General features: G+C 43.7%; 1 protein-coding gene across 5 annotated transcripts in view; it reads right to left on the minus strand.

Moving 5' to 3' along the window:
• The window catches only part of ophn1 (oligophrenin 1), a 235,478-nt gene that overhangs the window by 118,497 nt on the left and 97,319 nt on the right, over positions 1 to 19,662 (minus strand). For all 5 annotated transcript variants that reach the window (XM_041195078.1, XM_041195079.1, XM_041195080.1 and 2 more), the window contains 2 exons: positions 4,621 to 4,682; positions 3,067 to 3,138 (listed from right to left, as the gene is read on the minus strand). In XM_041195078.1, coding sequence (XP_041051012.1) covers positions 3,067 to 3,138; positions 4,621 to 4,682 — 134 coding nt within the window. The remainder of the gene's footprint in view (positions 1 to 3,066; positions 3,139 to 4,620; positions 4,683 to 19,662) is intronic.

The raw sequence follows: 19,662 nt of genomic DNA on the forward strand, positions 1-19,662 counted from the left end.
ACCATCATTAACTTTCACGGACAGGTTTTCAATTCCAGATTTAATTAATTGAATTCCACCATTTGCCATGGTGGGATTTGAACTCATGTCCCAAAGCATTAGCCTGGGCTTCTGGTTCACTAGCCCAATGACATTACCATTACACTATCTTCTCCCTGCTAATCATGATGATGTGGAGTTCACTACCTGAAAGCATGGCAGAAGCTAATTCAAAAGTAGGAATTGGGATATATACTTGAAAAGGAAATCTTTGCAGAGCTGTGGGAAAAGGGACTATTAGACAGCTCTTTTAAAGAGCTGGCACAGGGGTCTGAGTTCTCTACTTATGTGCTATATGATTCTATGATTAGTGGAACAGGCTCCCTATAGGGAGACAATGAAAGCGGATAATATTGATTCCCTCAATGCAAATGATACAGGTTTGCTAGAAATAATATTTTGAGAAAGGGTATGTCATTAATTTGAGACAGAGATGTGGGAAGTGCAACATGCTTGGGAGAAACAAGTGACTTTGAACCTATGATTCCCAAAACTCTCCAACACTGGGGTTCTCCTCATGTCATGTCTGGATCTGGTGCAGATTCACTGACAGGTATCAATCTCTATGATTAGTCAACATTGTTGTTGTATTGTTCAACTACCAGGGTTGAAGAACAGGCTGAGGTAAATGGACCCTGGATCTTTTGCTCATTCAGCAATTCCTGTGATATTTAAAAGCTACAGAAGTATAACTCTAAATAGAGAACAGAATTACAACCTATAATAGAGCTAAAAGATTATTTGCCCCCTCCACCTCCTCCAATGGCCTCATAATTAAGCAGTAATCAATGTAGGATTAAACCACACAGCCCAAAAGATCCCATATGAAATTCCCAACCAACGCAGTTAGCAGTTCTTAGCGCTGATAATTGGCTAATTGGCCTCAGAATTACTAGGCTAAGGAGGGTGGGAGGGAGCGGTGGGGGTAGTGGAATCTGCCAGAGGCTTTTGCTCCTGATCAGTATAGTCATTCTATGCATGAATCAGATGACCATAGGAACGGGCTCAGGTGCATGTCAAATAGCCCAAAGCAAAATGCACGGACTCGAACATCAAAATTGGACAGATTTTATCAGACCCAAAAGTGGCCAAGACCCACAGAACCAGCCTAGCACCCTCAAAACAGGCTAGAAAATAAAGGGGAGTCGATATTTATGATTCATTAATGGAGCAATAGCACCAGGCAACTTTGTAACAGCTAATTAAACCATCTGCCTCCCAGATGGTATGAGGGAGTGTCGACAGCAATTCAACAGAGAGCAGAGTCTGCTCATGCCCACAGAGTTTTCTGGCAGAACACCATCCAACATGGCTCACAGCCAACTCAAATAGCCACACTGGACTTACTTTAAATAATAATTTCACTGAGCTGCATTTTTATTTTTATTAAAATATCTGAAACATTTATAAACACCAAAACAAATACAAAGTGAAAGCAAACGTGTAGTAACTGAAAATTTGGACACTTGGCAAAAGTTACCAGTCAGTTCTCCTAATGGCAAAGACTGGAGAGAAGAACTATTATCACCAACACTTTAATAGCTGAATTGTGTCAGAATTATTTGTTTAATAAGAACAGGCTGGAGCAAGGAGAAATAGGTTTTCCTATTTCAGATCTGTGCTGCTGGGGCTGTGTTTTGGTTGAATGATGGACGAGCAATCACACACACACACCCTGTTATGGCAGCTTCTTTAGCAGACTTTGGAAAATCAAAGCGAGCCTGTGGCTTTCAGCCCGGGGAAGGAGAGAAAAGGGGCAGCATCAACTCAACATTGCAAAAGCCTGTGGTGGACAGCAGCACCTAGATAAATCAATAGGCATTGAACACAGAGCAAGAGAAAATTCAGCCACACTGTTTAGGTGGTCTGCCATGATAGGATGGATTCTCGCCAGAATGTACTTAATGGAGAGAGCGTTTGACTCCAACTTCCCTGAAAACAGGACTCATGGGAACCTAAATCATCTGCACCATTAATTTCAACCAGCCCAAAGAACACTCTCACACTGGTTCTTCCCCATCAAAGCAAAAATATCATTCCCGCTGAAAATATGGTCATTAGGAGTTCATTCCTCCAACTAAGCACAGCACTGCGGGTTTCATCCTTACATGTAACTAGTTATTTTCACAGTTAAAAACAGGGAATCGTTTTAACAACCAGCATTCAATAAAACAGGACCTGGTATTTGAATAAACAAATGAACATATTACCCAAATACTCTCCCAATTAGTTATCTTGAATGCTGACTAACGAACATGAAATGACAAGGCTCAAAGTCTCCCCTCCTTTTGGTGCAGTGTTATATTTAGTCCATTGTTACAACAGAATACCCTTTGCCATCACTAGGCCTCCCGGTCAGCAATCTGGCTCCAATGATCAAAACCTTTAAGATCCTGAGGGGTCTTGACAGGATGTGGAGAGGATGTTTCCTCTTGCGGGAGAATCTAGAACTAGGGATCCTGGTTTAAAACTAAGGGGTCGCTCATTTAAGGCAGAGATGAGGAGAAATTTCTTCTCTCAGAGGGTGGTGAGTCTTTGGAACTCCCTTCCTCAAAATATCAAAGTGGGAGAAAAGGTAACTCAACACAGAATGCCATAATCTGAACAATCACCCATGGCATCCCCCTGCACCATACAATGTCAGATTCAGACCAGCATTGCCAAAGGTTACCAAATCTGTCCTTTAGCCAACAGCGAGTGCATGGCCTCAGGAGACCAGAGGAAACATGAGGGTGTGGTTATTTCCAAAACGTCCAGACATAGAAAAACTAGCAAAACAAGGACTTGGAACTCATGTGCACTGATCCAGATCTTCAGGTCTCCAAATGGAGCAGTACTGTCACTGGGCCACACCATGTCGCCTGGCTATGACCTGCAGGGTAGCTGGCAACCCATTTAATAGCAACACCAGCTGCAGCAGAAAAGAAAGGCTTAGACAGGACAATGAAGTTGCAATGAAAGCAGAAGGAGAAGAAGGAAAGTCCAGCACGATGGAGAGTTGCACAGACAGCAATTTTAACAGCTTACCTTTGCAACTCCAATATGGTCTTTCTTAAAAATTTCCAAGGGTTTAATTAGCAAGTTGCTGGAATTTTGAATCTGTAACAAAGGCAAGTGGTAAATAAATTCAGAGTTCACAACCTTTCTGAGTCTTATCTTCAAGATCAGGACAAACAGACAAGCAGGTCTCCATCGCAACTTATTGATCCAACCTCTGCTTGGAGGAGGATATTAAAAAAAAAAAACAACACATCAGGATTGCAAAAAGGCTGAAAAACCTATTGAGATCAGAATAGGGGAATAATACAATGGGGAAAAACTAAATCTTCAAAAGGGCAAGGCCACACGAGTTAATGTCTTTGTAGTATTCTGCAGTCAATCATATTGTTCACACTGAATGCTTCCAACCTGTGGAGCTCCAATCCTTAATTCCCATTGGTGAAGGAGATAATCTGCTGGTTGCCTGATCACTCAGGTCCAAGGTGTCCTCTTTCCATTGCTACACTCTCATCAATTCACACTTTAAGCAACTTTGTGCACAGACATTTTTTTGAACTAAAGGGTGCAGGGACAACTCAGATGACCAGCAGATGCTGTTAGAAGCCCCACTGCAGCAAATTTTGGCCCGTTACATTTCAATGATCACACAAGCAAGTTTGGTAATACAACACTTGAATATTGTTGAAAAGAGAGACATGTTGACGAGGCTTTTCATCCTGTACTCATCAGGACAAATGCAAGAATGCCAAATTTCAAACAATCACAACAATTTATACTTCAGGAAAAAGGGTGCTGATGGGGAGAAAAGGCTCCACATGTTTCCAGGTAATTCAAAAAAAGTGCAAGGCTTGAACTTATTCCTTTTGTTTACAGAGAACAGGCCCTTGCATATCAATGTTTGTCACCTCTAGCAAGCATAAATGAGTTATGAGCGCAACTGATTATCTTCAATTGGTTGTTAGTGGCACTATTATCGCACTCAGGATTGTTTAGCAAGTTCTGCCCAATCACAGAATCGCTTTCAACATTTTGTTTTCAATTTTGAGAGACACTTAGTTTCCTGTTGCTTTCTCCGTGGCAACACCTTGGCTAATCAGTCAGCTTGCCAACCAATCAGCACCCTTTTCTCCTGTAGTATAAATTGTTGTGGTCTTTTGAAACTTGGAACTTTTGCATTTGTCCTAATAAGTGTAAGACAAAAAACTTCAACAACAAGTCTCCTTTTTCAGCAATATACAAGCACAGCTTTTAGTATTTTTTTTAATGTCATCGTACAAAGGCAGCAAGCTAGTCATTTCCTTCAGTTTACTCTGAACTTGAAGAAAATCAAGGATTTACAAATTGCTGCCAAGCTACAGAAAAAAAAATCAGCAACAGAAATTGATTTAACTAACCTCAACATTGATGTCTAACAAATCTCAGGATGTGCCATCTTATAAATATCCCATGATTGGGAGTTTGAATGATCCCCGCAACATGCACTGTGACACATACATTGATATGGGAAGCAATCAATTTGTGGGCCAATTTAGACATGTCTCATTTTTGCAGATATGTTATGGCTTGAAATAAACCACTTACCATCATCATCCTTTCATCCTCCACATCCTGCAGTAGCCCTGCAAACTCCTTGAAAGATTCAGCTGAAAGAGACAAGGAAATGAACGGTGAGCATCAGTGTCTGAACCCTCAATGGGAGTTTAAATAAAAACTTGAGTACAGCTATCCCTTGTTTAGCATTCCTAATTCATTGCTAATAAACAGTGCGTTAAACGAAAATCACTTTCAAATAAGAAAAAAAGTAATAAAAATAGGTTATGTTGCTGACCTATAACCTTTACATTAAAAACAATGTTGGCTATCTTGAACCTAACTGGTGAAAAAAATCCTCTGACCAACACTGAAAAACTAAACTTACCAACTCTTAATAACTTACAGTACTAAATCTTTCAACTTGCCTCTGCTTGCCACCTCTCCCGACTCTCCAGCCCACTAGTTCTCTTGCTTGCTACCTCCCTCGCCTCTGCTGCCTCCACCCCCCAACCCTCCCGCTTACTGCCTCCCTACCCGACCCTCCTGCTCACTGCCTCCCTCCCCCGATCTTCCCGCTCGCCACCTCCCTCCCCCACCGCCTCCCTCCCCGCGACTCTCCCGCTCACTACCTCCCTCCCCCCAACTTTCCCGTTCACTGCCTCCCTCACCCTACCCTCCTGCTTGCCACCTCCCTCCCCAACCAACCCTCCTGCTCACCGCCTCCCTTCCCCACCAATTCCCAACCCCACATCACCTCCATTCCCCGCCAATTCCCAACCTGACCCTCCCCCCATCGCCTCCCTTCCCCGCCAACTCCCACCTCCGACCCTCCCTTCCCGTCACCTCTCTTCCCCCACCCAACCCATCCACCCACAGCCTCCCCAACCACCCCACTGCCCTACCTCCCCCCTACCACCTCCTTCGCTCTGAGCAAGAGCAAGGGCTTGGTAGAGGGATGCCCATAAGGAAGAAGGGAGCAAACAAGGCTGTGAGAGGAACTGCAAGTGGGAGGGCCGGGGAGGGTGAGAGCAAGCGGAAGAGGTGGTGAGTGGGAGTGTCGGCGAGTCAGGAGGATTGGGGAGGGAGAGGCAATGAGTGGGAGGGTCGGGGGAGGGAGGATCGGTGAGTGGGAGGGTCAGTTAGGGCGGTGGCAAGTCTAGGGGATCAGAAAGTGGGAGGGAAATGGCTTGTCTGGGGGATCAATGAGTGGGAGGGTCAAAGAGAAAGGCAGTGAGCACCAGTATGTTTTGAAAAAGGGAAAGAAAGACCAAGCATCCTTAGTAACCACATTTAATGGGGAGCATGTCTAATTTACCAACCATGCTGAAAAGAAAATGTGCTATTAGAATGAACTTTAAAACGTAATACATCAACATACAGAGTCAATTCATGTCTGCTATTTCCCCATGTACCCAAGTGTTCATTACCTTCTCTTACATTAGAAAAAGGTGCTGGACAAAACATCATAAGAAAGGCTCAAGGTAATGTAAAGAATAACAGATGTGGATCACAACAGCTGCAATCCTAAACCAAATTAAAAAGGTGTAGCTGACTTTAAATTCCATATTTAACATGGCAATTTGCTTCCAAACAGTTCGGGTGTTCACTTTAATTTAGATCAGGCAGACATTAATATCCTGAGAGGGGTGTAAGAGATTTAGAAATTCCAGCAATCCTTGCTCTTAAACATAAAGTAGGTCAGAGGAAGGCAGAACTCATTAAAAATGAGCAAAATTGACACATCTTGCTCCCAACCTTCATATCTAATGCAATATTACAAAAAAAATGAACAAAGCCTGATTTTTAAAGGTCCTCATCCCAATCCTTTGACTGGAAGATCAGATTATACCAACAGCAGGAGCAGCAGTCCCTCGATTCTGCTTAGGGTCATGAATTTCTGCCAGGGGTCTTTCATGTGGCTGAACAGGCCAATTCTTGAGCCACAGGTCGTTGGGCACATGGGGCAGGATGTCCCATGGGATAGTGGGAGCCGGAATGCAGGATGTATATCAACCACTCCAGCAGTTCCCACTTCATCATGCAATAGCAATGCATTGTGCCAGTGATTGTGAGCAATGCTGTACAAGCACCATCGTTCCGTGTGAGTGCAAGTCTGCATTCCTACGATGGAAGTGTCATCTCAGATATTCTAATCCTTAATCAAATAGCTCTCTACCCATTTATCCCAGCTGTATGGCAGCATTCTCATTAACCCATATCATCAATTCCCTGCATCGTCTACTAATCTTTCAGCTGATCCTCATTGTTCCTTCCTTCCTAATTTGGGTTGTTTTGCTTCCAATTTGATTCATCGTGCACACTTTGTAGTCTGAGGATGGATTGCCTGGTGGCTCCCACAGCTCGCTCTGGCTACAGGGTATATATAAACGCGGACATATTCATGCCCTTCATAGACGGAGGATGGCCAGAAATTAAACATATCGAAGAAGCGCCCAAAGTGGCCTGATTAAGATATTGTGTTCATCACTGTAACCAACACTGGTTTAAACTCAAGGTAAGTACTGAAGTCACAGTTTGGAAACTACAGTTCCCGTTGGGCCTCAGGACCTTTACCCATATGCTGGCTGGAGAAGGGCCACACACGTGCAGGAAGCTTCCCCTGCGCACATGTGTGGAAGGAAAAGAATAGTGAAATGGCACAAAACACGGGAGGTCTAGTGACCTGAAGCTGCGCACCATTGGACAGGTGGTGTCCCAGGGAACGGGTGAAACAGGGAGGGGGGCAGGGAGAAGGTCCAAAGTCAAGAAGTAGTTCCCAAACCAGGGACTGGGACAGAAAAGAAAGAGGTCCCAGTAGACAGTCCCAGGTAAGACAAAACGGTAGAGATCCGAAGTGAATCTTGTTAAGTAGAGAGAAAGGAGCAGAGAAAGGGGCTCAGAGTTAAAGGGAGCGCTTCAAGCCTGCTCCCTGCAGACAGGTGAGAAGCCCAGAAGATCTGAACGGACAGCCGAAGGTTGGTGACTCCCCACTGAGGGGGCATAAGGGCAAAGATGCCCTTTTGGAGCCATGGTGTTCTGCTTGGCACGGCCGAAGATCTGAAAGCTGTGTTTGGAAGGGGAAGCGTGAGGGTACTCAGGGATCCAAGAGGAAAGGAATCTCAGAAGGTGAGACTGAAAGCTTGGAGGTGGGTCCTTGTTGAAGCCGTCCGAGTAGGAGCAATGTTAGGAGAAAATTCCAAGGCGAGTTCTTCAAATGTGGAGAACAGCTAAAGAAAAAAAGTGTTTGCTGTCTGTGCACTGCAGAAGCAAATGTTGAACACCAGCGACAGCAGAACTGAATTCTGCTGTAGAGGCTGAAAAATGGCCTTGTTTGCTCTGCTAGTTTTTAAACATGCTGAACAGCCCGTTTATATAAAAAGAGGGCAAAACACAGCTGCCACGAAAGTAAAATGGACCAGGAACTAAGCAAGACCATTCCTGAGATTTTAATAGTAAATTGCTCTATTTCTTTAAATTCTTGCACAATATCAAAAGTACAAACACAGAATCAGCATCAGGAAAGGATTGCCACTCCACTCCTATTTACTTAGACTGAAGTGCAGCTGCACCCTTCTTGCCTAACCTTCCGACTCAGGCCGGGCGAGAATAGTGCAGCGCAGTGAGTTCACAGGTCCTTCAGTCGAGCGTGAGAGAGTCAGGGGAAAGGAGGACACCTCCCCCTCCCCACCCCCCAACTTTTCTAATGGCACTAGCTACTCTAAAGCAGGTGTGTTTAAAGGTCTCAGGCATTTTGAGAAGCCAGGGAGAAGGTTAGTGTGTAAGGTATGTGGATAGGATGGGTGGGGAGCTTTGGATGGTCAGTTGGGGCAGTGCGGGATTGTCAGTGGAGTCCAGTACTATAATTACCCAGGAGTTAGAGGTGGTTTTAACTGCTCTATTTTTTTCCTGTAAGACAATTGAAACCATCCAAAGTCTGCAATTTGAATCAGACTATCGGATGGTTCCCAGTGCAGGGAATTGTCCAACAGAAGTTTGGCTTCCTGGGCAATTTCTGTGCAATCCTTAGATGGGGACTTCTGGGGGGCCCCCAGTGCATCTTTTGGGGTACACATAACTCCTCTCCCCACCACCCCACCCTCCCCTCCCCATCCACCCCAGGTACGGCACCCCTGAGATCGGAAGTTATGGGGCACTGTCTGGTCATTATGACATTGCTGTTTGTGGGAGCTGGCTGTGTGTAAATTGGCTCCCACATTTCCTACATAACAATGGAGGCTGCACTTCAAAAAACACTTCAGTTGTTGTAAAGCACATAGTGATGTCCTTTAGTCAAGAAAGGCACTATATAAATGTAAGTCTTTCTTTGTCTCAAATTGCACAGAACACCACCAAAACTGAAATTAGGAGAGTAAACCTGATGAACCAAAAAGTAGTGGTGATGGAAAGCCAGGACCTTGAAAGATTTTGAGAGAAAGTGAAGCACAGGTATTTAGTGAGGCACTTGTGGAAGTCCTAGGAAAGAATGATAGAAGATAGTACAACATATTACATTAACACTTTTGCCACCCTACCCTTGGCCATAAAAGTAGTTCCAGCCTCAAAACCACTCATGAATTCTTTACCCAGCATATTCCAACAATCATCTTGTTTGATTTAACCATGGTGGCTAGTCGCTGGTCATGTTTGTGTTTTGTCATAGCGTAAAGATCTCAGTATTTTGGGCTTTAACTGCATGGGAAATTTGATCCTGATATCTGCAGTCTGCAGAAAGAGAGAGGACTATAGCAGACACCGGTCAGATTATGGTGGTTACTCAAATTTGAAGCCGAATCTAATCCTACACCCAACAAAGATCGAGCAATTTGCTGGACCTGACGCCATCTTGTACTCGGTTGAAGGAATGAGACACGGTCAATAGGTTAGTTTGAAATCAAAACTCAACTCTTTCCAAACTGTCATTTCCTCATTCTCGGTCATGCACGGACAGTCACACTCCTCAAAAACCAGCTGGAAATTTTATTGAAGAAAGTTGTTTCATGTCAGCAGATTTCAAATTGAGGAACTGGAAGTTAAACTATGTACCGTCAGATCTGTGATCTTGCACTACGTTCACCAATTAAGTGTCTTTGGGCTGGGGTGGGGGCAGGAGAGGGGAGAGTAGTAGTACAGTGAATGACTGCAATGTGCATGGTATAACAGTGCATATTTTTCAATCATATATTGTCATTTCTGGTTATAAGCATCTTTGGGCAGTCTAAATGCAGTCCCAAAGAGACACAGACTTCCAGCATAAATCTGAAACCGAGCAGTAAGGGCACTGAGATATGCCTAAAGTAAACTGTGAGGAGGAAGTTCTCAAATGCAGAAACTATCTGGTGAACAGTTAAAGAAAGTGTCTTTCTGTCTCTGCATTGCAGAAACAAATGCTGACCACTGGTGAGAGCAGGAATGAGTCCTGCTGCAGAGGCTTAATAGCCTTGTTGGCTTTGCTAGTTTTTAAACACATGCTGAACAGCCTCCTTATAAAAGGAGGGCTAAACATAGCTGCTACAGATGTGAAATGGACAGGAACTGAGCAAGACCATTACTAAGATTTTAACGGTAAATTGCTCTGCATCATTGTACTTTGGATAGTATGCAAACAATCCAAACTCAGAACCAGCATCAGGAAAGGATGAAAGATTTTTATATCAACCCAACTGTTTTGTCACTGGAGACTCAGCACCCCAGGATCAGCCTTCACCCAGTAAGCCATTCCGGAGTCAGCACAGTCCAGGGGCCCGTATCATTATCCACTCAATCTCCCAAGTAAGACTTTCTTAAAAGAAATGCTGTTGAATTTGAGCGTCTTGCTTAGTGGGATACTTTAGTGTTTGGTGAGATTATTGATCAGTGAAGTTTGACACCTGTGGACTAACAGTTGATCTATTAGCAATTGTAACATTTATTGTAACAGTATTGAGTGTAGCAGGTTTGTGCTCTATACAATAGGAAGCAGCTGGAGTTAAAGGGACAATTCACTTGCCCACGATCAGGGCAGCTTTCCTCCATCTCAACTATCCATATGTAAACTGAATTCCCTCCATGTCCAATTAGTGTGCATAGTTTGTCTGCCATTTAGGGCCCAAGCCCATTACAGTAGCTCTATCTCACTTATTTTTCTCTGGGCCCCAACTCTCCCGTCTCCTCCACTTCTGCTCACTCAGCTCAGCCACTCCCTAATCTTCAAATCCCTTGTTCCCAGCAAAATCTTTACTCTTTCCCTTCCGAGCCATCCCCCATCTTCAGGGGTACAGGTGTGAGGACATCTGGTTTAGCCATTACCTAATTTAGCTGGATCAAAAGCCATCAAACCACCACTTGTAAGTTCCCCTCCAAGTCACTCACCATCCTGACTTGGAAATATATCACCGTTCCTTCACTGTCGCTGGGTCAAAATCCTGGAACTCCCTCCCTAACAGCACTGTGGGTGTACCTACACCACATGGACTGCAGCGATTCAAGAAGGCAACTCACCACCACCTTCTCAAGGGCAACTGGAGATGGGTAATAAATGCTGGCCCAGCCAGCAAAGCCCACATACCATGAATAAATGAAAAAATATTGTACCAATGGCTTTTCTCCACTACCAACTATCCCCTTAAATAACACTCTGCTGCCCCACCGACAGCAAATGTGAGGAGCTCATCGACATTTGTTTTTAAGTTTGCTCATTCCCCCCCTTTTCCACCAAACCAAATCTTGCTCCACGCGCTCTCCTGAAGCTATAACTCTGACTTCTCTTCCACCTGACCCCACGCTTTGAGCTCATCTGTCCCCGACACTCACCTTCTACTCCTTTGACTCCATTCCTGCTGAACTGCTGACCACCAAACTCCCTTGCCTGTACGAGTTGACATTGAAGATGATTCCCTCTCCTCCGCTACTGTTCTCCTCCTTTCCAAAACTGTCATCACCCTCCTCCTCAAAAATTCCCACAATCTCTATCCTTGTAAACTGCTGTCCCACCTCCAACTTTCATGTGTTTCCAAAACCATAGAACCATCGAACACTACAGCACAGAAAAACAGGCCACTCGGCCCTTCTAGTCTGTGCCGAAATATTATTAAACCCTTGAATGTGTTGTCACCTTCCAGTTCCATGCCCATCTTTCCCACAATTCCAGCTTTAAATCTGTCCAACCAGGTCTCCTTCCTGGCCACAGCACCAAAACAACCCAGAGTCAGTCACAAATGGCATCATCTGTGACTTGCCTGAGGAGCATTATCTCTCTATGGCCTCTCTGCAGCCTTTGACATGTTCAACCACACCACCCCTCCTTCAATACCTTCCATCTAGACCTTTGGCGCCTCCAAATTTCAACCAGTCCAATGTGTTTTTTTGCTAAGCCATTTTCTACTCTCCATAAACTTCAGCTGATTGAAAACATGGCTGTTGATATTCTATCCTGCATCAGATATTGCTCACCCATCAGCCACGTTTTCACCGAGCTACATTGGCTCCTGGTCACCCAACATCTCAAATTTAACATCTGCATCCGTGTTTTAAATCCCTTCATGTCCTTTCCCTCCTCCATCCCTAACCTCACCCCACCCAAGAATACACCTCCAAATACTCCATTTCTCCAAATATAGCTTGTTGTGCATTCTATCCTCCCTTTGCCCCAGAACCGATGGCCATGCACTCAGCAGTCTTTGGAATTCCCTCGCTAAACCCTATTCTGCCTCTCCACCTTCTCCATTAAGAGAAATAAGACAGGCTTGCATTTATATAGCGCCTTTGGTGATGTCCCAAAGTTCTTTACAGCCAGTTAAGTACTTTTGAAATGTTGTTACTGTTGTAATGGAGCAACCACTGCAACCAATTTGTGCACAGCAAGATCATACAAACAACGTGACCATGACAGTCTGTTTTAGAGATGCATATTGAGGGATAGATATTGACCAGGACACCTTGGATAATTTCCCTATTCTTCTTTGAATATTGCCATGGGATCTTTTACATCTATTTGAGTGTGCTGATGCAACCTCAGTTTAAAGCTTCAGTTGAAAAACGACAACTTTTGGTCACTTTTCCCAGTATATGCTTCATCAATTCAGCATCCATTTTTTTGCTTACATCTATATGACAGCCTTTGGGACTACTTTTCTACATTGAAGGCTTCATATGAATACAAGTCATTGTTCTGATTATTAAACTGTCTATTTTTCATCTATTTCTTTTCGTGCGCACTCACACAACATTCTCCAAACAAGGGTCAGATTATAAACCCATGTCCCAAGTCAAACGCAGTCACTCTTTGGAGTGAGAAAATTACAGATTCAGCAAACCACACAACACTAATTGTTACTACCATCACTTGAAGATACTTTGTGTAGGGATGATGATGAGAACAAGTTATGGTGTGACCTTGCTGTTGGTTAATATTTGTTCAAATATCATTCATTCACAATCATTTGCAGAAACAAAATAATCTAAGAAGGGTGTGAAAACTATTTTCTCAGAGTGCTGATGCACATTGTTTTAAACATCTTCACTATCTCACCATCAGGCTCAATGTTAGAAAGCACCAGTGGCCGGCTGCCAAGAATAATATGTTGCTTGCAAGAACTTTGTAATATAAATATTGAATGCCCAAGGTCTCAGCTGATTGCAAAGAAACATGTGTTTAAAACAGCTGGGAGGGGGAGGAAAAATTCAAGTCATACTAGAGAGAGGACCACAGCAGACTAACAGCTATCATTTCAAGTGAAGGAAACAAAGGTGGAGCACAAGGAGGAAAATTATTAATACAAGTATTAAAAGGAAACAGGCTGGCATTATAGAATTTCACAATCTAAGACAAACCAGGCAACAGAGGATAGTAAGCCAGGGTTGAATAATATAGATGCGACGACCATACAAAATTTTGGAATTTGAATGGATTAATTGGAGGGAGGACCAGGAAATGGCCCATGTAGAAACTTTCTTCATACGAGCATACAAGTTGGGAGGAGTAGGCCACTCGGCCCCTGAAGCCTGCACTACCATTCAATGAGATCATGGCTGATCTGAATGTAACCTCAACCCCACATTCCTGCCTACCCCTGATAACCTTTCACCCCATCCCATTGCTAATCAAGAATCTATCTAGCTTTGCCTTAAAAATATTCAGACTCTGCTTCCACCGCACTTTGAGGAAGAGAGTTCCAAAGATTCACAACCCTCAGAAAAAAAAATTCTCCTCATCTCTGTCTTAAATGAGTGACCCCTTATTTTTAAACAGTGACCCCTAGTTCTAGAACTTGAGTGATATCAATGATAAGGCTGCTCCTTCGATGATCATGCAACCTAATGGATGAACAAGTCTACCAGAATGGAGAAGGGGGCAGTAGAATTCATTTTGGATTGCTCCAGAAAAGCACAGGTGTAATGGGCCAAATGATCACATTTTGCACTTTATACCTCTGTTCTTGTTCAAATCTTTCTTCTGTGAATTATCAATAACCATTTTCTCTTCATGAAGAAAATGTAACTGAAATGTCAATAGTAAGATCATAAATTTTTACTTTTACTTCATAGACTTCAACCAGTATCACCTATAATAGCTGCAGTTCCTGAAATGCTTGGAGTGTAGATTCATGGTGCCATAGTCATTACAGCAAAGGAGGTCTTTCAGCCCATCAAGTCCATGCCTTCTCCTTGTAGCATAATTTAGTCAGTCTCATTCCCCCACTCTATCCCAACAGCCCTGCAAGTTAATTTCACTCAAGAACTTGGAAGTTTTTCTTTTAAATTCATCCTCTTTGAGACAATTGGGTTAAAATAGGTAAACAGGTGGTATTAGATAGGCTGGCTGTACTTAAAGTTGAAACGTCATCAGCACCAGATGAGGTACATCCAAGGATATGGACGGAAGTAAGGGTGGAAATTGCACAGGCACTAAGTATAATTATCCAAACTTACTTATATACAAGGGTGATGCCAGAGGATTGGAGAATTGCAAGTGTTTACACCCTTTTCTGAACAAGGGTGTAAAGATAAGTCCTGAAACTACAGACCAGTCAATTTAACCTCGGTGATGGGGTAGCTTTTAGAAACAATGGCCAACCCCAAGTCCCCACCTCCCCCAATTAATTACTCCTACTCTGGATTGCTCTTTGTTCTTTTCCATAGCCAACCTAAACCTGATGATACTATGATCACTGTCTCCAAATGTTTGCCTACTGAAGCTTGATCTGCTTGAGCCACCTCATTCCCCAGGACGAGGTCTAGTAATGCCCCCTTGAATGGAAGACATCTAAAAAACTGCCCTGAACACAACTCTAGAAACACTTGCCTGTCTCTGCCCTTTATATTATTACTGTCCCAGTCTACATTACGATAATTGTAGTCCCTGTTATATATTTCTTGCACCTATCTAATTTTATTGCAAATCTTTCCCACCAATTGGTTGCCTATTGAATACACCCATCAAAATATTTGAACCTGTTTCTCAACTCCAACCAAGTGGATTCTGTCCTTGACCTCTCTGGGACATCCGCTGTCTCACGCCAGCACTGTAATATTCTCCTTAATCAATGCTGCTGCACCCTTCCTCCTTTCCTTCCTTCCCTCAATATGGCCATTACTGCACCGCTGTTTGTGGGATCTTGCTGTGTGCAAACTGGCTGCCACATTTCCTACAACAGTGACTACACATTAAAAGTACTTCATTGGCTGTAATCTGCTTTAGGACATCGAATGGTTGTAAAAGACGTTATATAAATGCAAGACCTTTTTTGCTTTATTTGCCTATATTAAAATCCATTTCCATGTTTTCCTCATTCAAACTTCCTCAATCCGACAGTATCCTTTTGTAATTTTAGAGTACAAACAGTACAAACACTTGGCAATACAGAACTTGAATATTGCTGAATAGAAAGATATGTTGCCAAAGCTTTTTGTCTTGCACTCATCAGGGCTGATGGCAACATGTTATTAGTGAAAAATACCACTCACATAGCCACTACACAGGAGCTATGTCAAACGGCTTGCTTAATTTATTTAAATCTTTGAGATACTCTGCCTTTCCATTTTGCCTTTTCATGCTGCTACTATGCAGTGACTATGCCAGTAGGGGTGCTTTCCACAAACAGGATGCTACTGCCAGTCCAGGAAGGCATTCTGCCTACCACAGAATTGAGGGATGTCATGTATGAATTTTAGTGCTAGTGCAATATCAGGTCCCTAGGTCATACATCCCAACGATCAGCTGATCGAATCGAACAGCACATTTCTTCAGGTTTTCATGATGTGCAGAGTACAAACATAACTCAACCAGCTTGCACTTGAAAAACCCAAAACAAAACATCTACTGTTAGGTGTGATTCCACAATTGAGCAGCACTGGCTAAACAATCCTGAGTGTGCTAATAACAACCAATTTAAGATACCTGTCGAGCTCATACCATGAAATAAAAACAGAAAATGCTATAAAAACTCAGCTGGTCTGGCAGCATCTGTGGAGAGAGATACAGAGGCAATGCTTCAAGTCCGTATGACTCATCTTCAGAACTAAAGAGAAGTAAAAATGTAATGGATTTTATACTTGTTAAGAGTGTGTGGAGCAAGATAAAAGATCAGGTATAGGTGGGAGCTAAGGAGAGATTGACAAAGGTGTCATGGTCACAGGACAAAGGAAGTGTTAATGGTAGTGGTAAAAATTAAAAAAGATGCTGATCATGGCTTAAAGGTAAGATAGGAGAATGTGTTAATAGCAGACCAAGGGTCAGCACTCTGTGAATACACAACATTGAGACAAGTGACAGATGGCCCTGTTGGGATGGGTGGGGGAGGAGGGATAAAAAAAATGTAAATAAATAAATAAAAATAAATAAATAACATTTTAAAAATGTAACATTTTAATATTTTTATTTATAATTAATTAATTAGAAAGCTTTTATAACCTGGATTTAAAAAGGGATAAAGATGAGATGAGGAGAGAGTTTGTGGTTTAAAGCTGTTGAACTCAATGTTAAGCCTGGAAGGCTGTCAGGTGCTTAATCAGAACATGAGGTGCTGTTCCTCCAGTTTGCATTGGGCTTCACTGGAACAATGCAGCAGGCCAAAGACAGACATGTGGGCACAAGAGCAAGATGGTGTGTTGACATGGCAAGCGACAGGAAGGTCTGGGTCATGCTTACGGATTGAGCGATGGTGTTCCACAAAGCGGTCACCTAGTCTGCATTTAGTCTCCCCAATGTAGAGGAGACCGCAGTGGGAGCAACAAATACAGCAGCCCAAATTGAAGGAGATGCAAGTGAAGCACTGCTTCACCTGAAAAGTGTGTTTGGCTCCTTGGACAGTGAGGAGGGGGGAGGTAAAGGAGCAGGTGTTGCATTTTCTGTGATTGTACAGGAAGGAGCTGTAGAAAGGGGATGAGGAGTTGGGGGTGATGGAAGAGTGGACCAGGGTGTCATAGCAGGAGCAGTCCTTGCAGGATGCTAATGGTGGGGGGGCGGAGGGGGGGGTTGTTGAGGGGAAGATGTATTTGGTGGTGGCAGGGGATGATCCTTCGAATGCGGAGGCTGGTGCGGTGAAAAGAGAGGAAAATAAAGGACCCTATCATTCTGAAAGAGAGGGGAAGGGGTGAGGGCAGAGGTGCAGGAGATGGGTCACACATGGTTGAGGCCCCTGTTAACCACAGTGGGGGGGGAAGCCCTCGGTTAAGGAAAAAGGAAGACATGTCAGAAGCACTATTTTGAAATGTGGTGTCACCTGAAAAGATGAGACGATGGCGGAGGAACTGGGGGAATGGGATGGACTCCTTAGAGGAAGCAGGATGTGAGGAGCTGTAGTCGAGGTTATAACATGGCTCATTTATGCTTGTGAGAAGCAACATATGCAGGGATCCATTCTCAGCAAACAAAAGAAACATGTTCAAGCCTTTTCCGAGTTACCAGGGAGCTTTGGGAACCTATAGTTCCCATTGCTTTCTTCATGGCAATGCATCAGCCAGAGTCAGATTGCCAATCAGCACCCTTTTCTTCAGCAGTTTAAATTGTTGTAATCATTTGAAATTTGGCATTCTTGCATTTGTCCTGATGAGTGCAAAGTGAAAAGCTTTGCCTACACGTCTCTCTTTCCAGCGATATTAGAGTAGTTAGGTTTTGCATAACATATCTGGATTTTACTCAGCATGTTATAAGACCATAAGACAGGAGCAGAAATTAGGCCATTCGGCCAATCGAGTCTGCTCCGCCATTCAGTCATGGTTGAAAAGTTTCTCAACCCCATTCTCCTGCCTTCTCCCCGTAACCTTTGATCCCCTTACCAATCAAGAACCTATCTATCTCGGTCTTAAATACACTCAATGACCTGGCCTCCACAGCCTTCTGTGGCAATAAATTCCATAGATTCACCACTCTCTGCCTAAAGAAGTTTCTCCTCATCTCTGTTCTAAAACGTCTTCCCTTTGCTCTGAGGCTGTGCCCTCGGGTCCTAGTCTCTCCTACTAATGGAAACATCTTCCCCACATCCACTCTATCCAGGCCTTTCAGTATTCTGTAAGTTTCAATCAGATCCCCCCCCCCACCATCCATCTAAACTCCATCAAGTATAGACCCAGAGTCCTCAAACGTTCCTCATACGTTAAGCCTTTCATTCCTGGGATCATTCTCGTGAACCTCCTCTGGACCCTCTCCAGGGCCCGCACATCCTTCCTGAGATACGGGGCCCAAAATTGCTCACAATATTCTAAATGTGGTCTGACCAGAGCCTTATAAAGCCTCAGCAGCACATCCCTGCTTTTATATTCTAGTCCTCTCGAAATAAATGCCAACATTGCATTTGCCTTCCTAACTACCAACTCAACCTGCAAGTTAACCTTAAGAGAATCCTGGACTAGGACGCCCAAGTCCCTTTGCGCTCCAGATTTCTGAATTCTCTCCCCATTTAGAAAATAGTCTATGCCTCTATTCTTCCTACCAACGTGCATGACCTCACACTTCCCCACATTGTATTCCATCTGCCATTTCTTTGCCTATTCTCCTAACCTGTCCTTCTGCAGCCTCCCTGCCTCCTCAATACTACTGTCCCTCCACCTATCTTTGTATCACCTGCAAACTTAGCCAGGATGCCCTCAGTTCCTTCATCTAGATCATTAATGTACAAAGTGAAAAGTTGTGGTCCCAACACTGACCCCTGCGGAACTCCACTAGTCACCGGCCACCACCCTGAGAAGGACCCCCTTATCCCCAATCTCTGCCTCCTGCCAGACAGCCAAACTTCTATCCATGCTAGTAACTTGCCTCTAACACCATGGGCTTTTATCTTACTGAGCAGCCTCCTGTGCGGCACCTTGTCAAAGGCCTTCTGGAAGTCCAAGTAGATACCATCCATTGGCTCTCCTTTGTCTAACCTACTCGTTACCTCCTCAAAGAATTCTAACAGATTTGTCAGGCATGACCACCCCTTGATGAAACCATGCTGACTTTGCCCGATTTTATCATGCACTTCCAAGTATTCTGAAATCTCATCCTTAATAATGGACCCTAAAATCTTACCAACGACCGAGGTCAGGCTAATCGGCCTGTAATTTCCCGTCTTTTGCCTCACTCCCTTCTTAAACAGGGGGGTTACATTAGCGATTTTCCAGTCCTCTGGGACCCTCCCTGACTCGAGAAATTCCTGAAAGATCACCACTAATGCCTCCACTAGCTCTTCAGCTATCTCCTTCAGAACTCTGGGGTGTAATCCATCTGGCCCAGGTGATTTATCCACCTTCAGATCCTTCCGTTTTCCTAGCACCTTCTCCTTGGTAATAGCCACCATACTCACCTCTGCCCCATACTCTCTTGAACTTTGGGGATGTCACTCGTGTCTTCCACTATGAAGACTGACGCAAAGTACCTATTCAGTTCCTCCGCCATTTCTTTGTTCCCCACTACTACTTCTCCAGCGTCATTTTCCAGTGGCCCAATGTCCACTTTTGCCTCTCTCTTACCCTTTATATATCTAAAAAAAAACTCTTGCAATCTTCTTTTATATTACTGGTTAGTTTACCCTCATATTTAATCTTCTCCCTCCTTATTTCTTTTTTAGTTGTCCTCTGTTGGTCTTTGTAGGCTTCCCAATCCCCTGGTTTCCCCCTGCTCTTCGCCACATTGTT

Source organism: Carcharodon carcharias, chromosome 9 (genome assembly GCF_017639515.1).
Source record: "Carcharodon carcharias isolate sCarCar2 chromosome 9, sCarCar2.pri, whole genome shotgun sequence".
In the NCBI taxonomy this organism is placed as follows: domain Eukaryota; kingdom Metazoa; phylum Chordata; class Chondrichthyes; order Lamniformes; family Lamnidae; genus Carcharodon; species Carcharodon carcharias.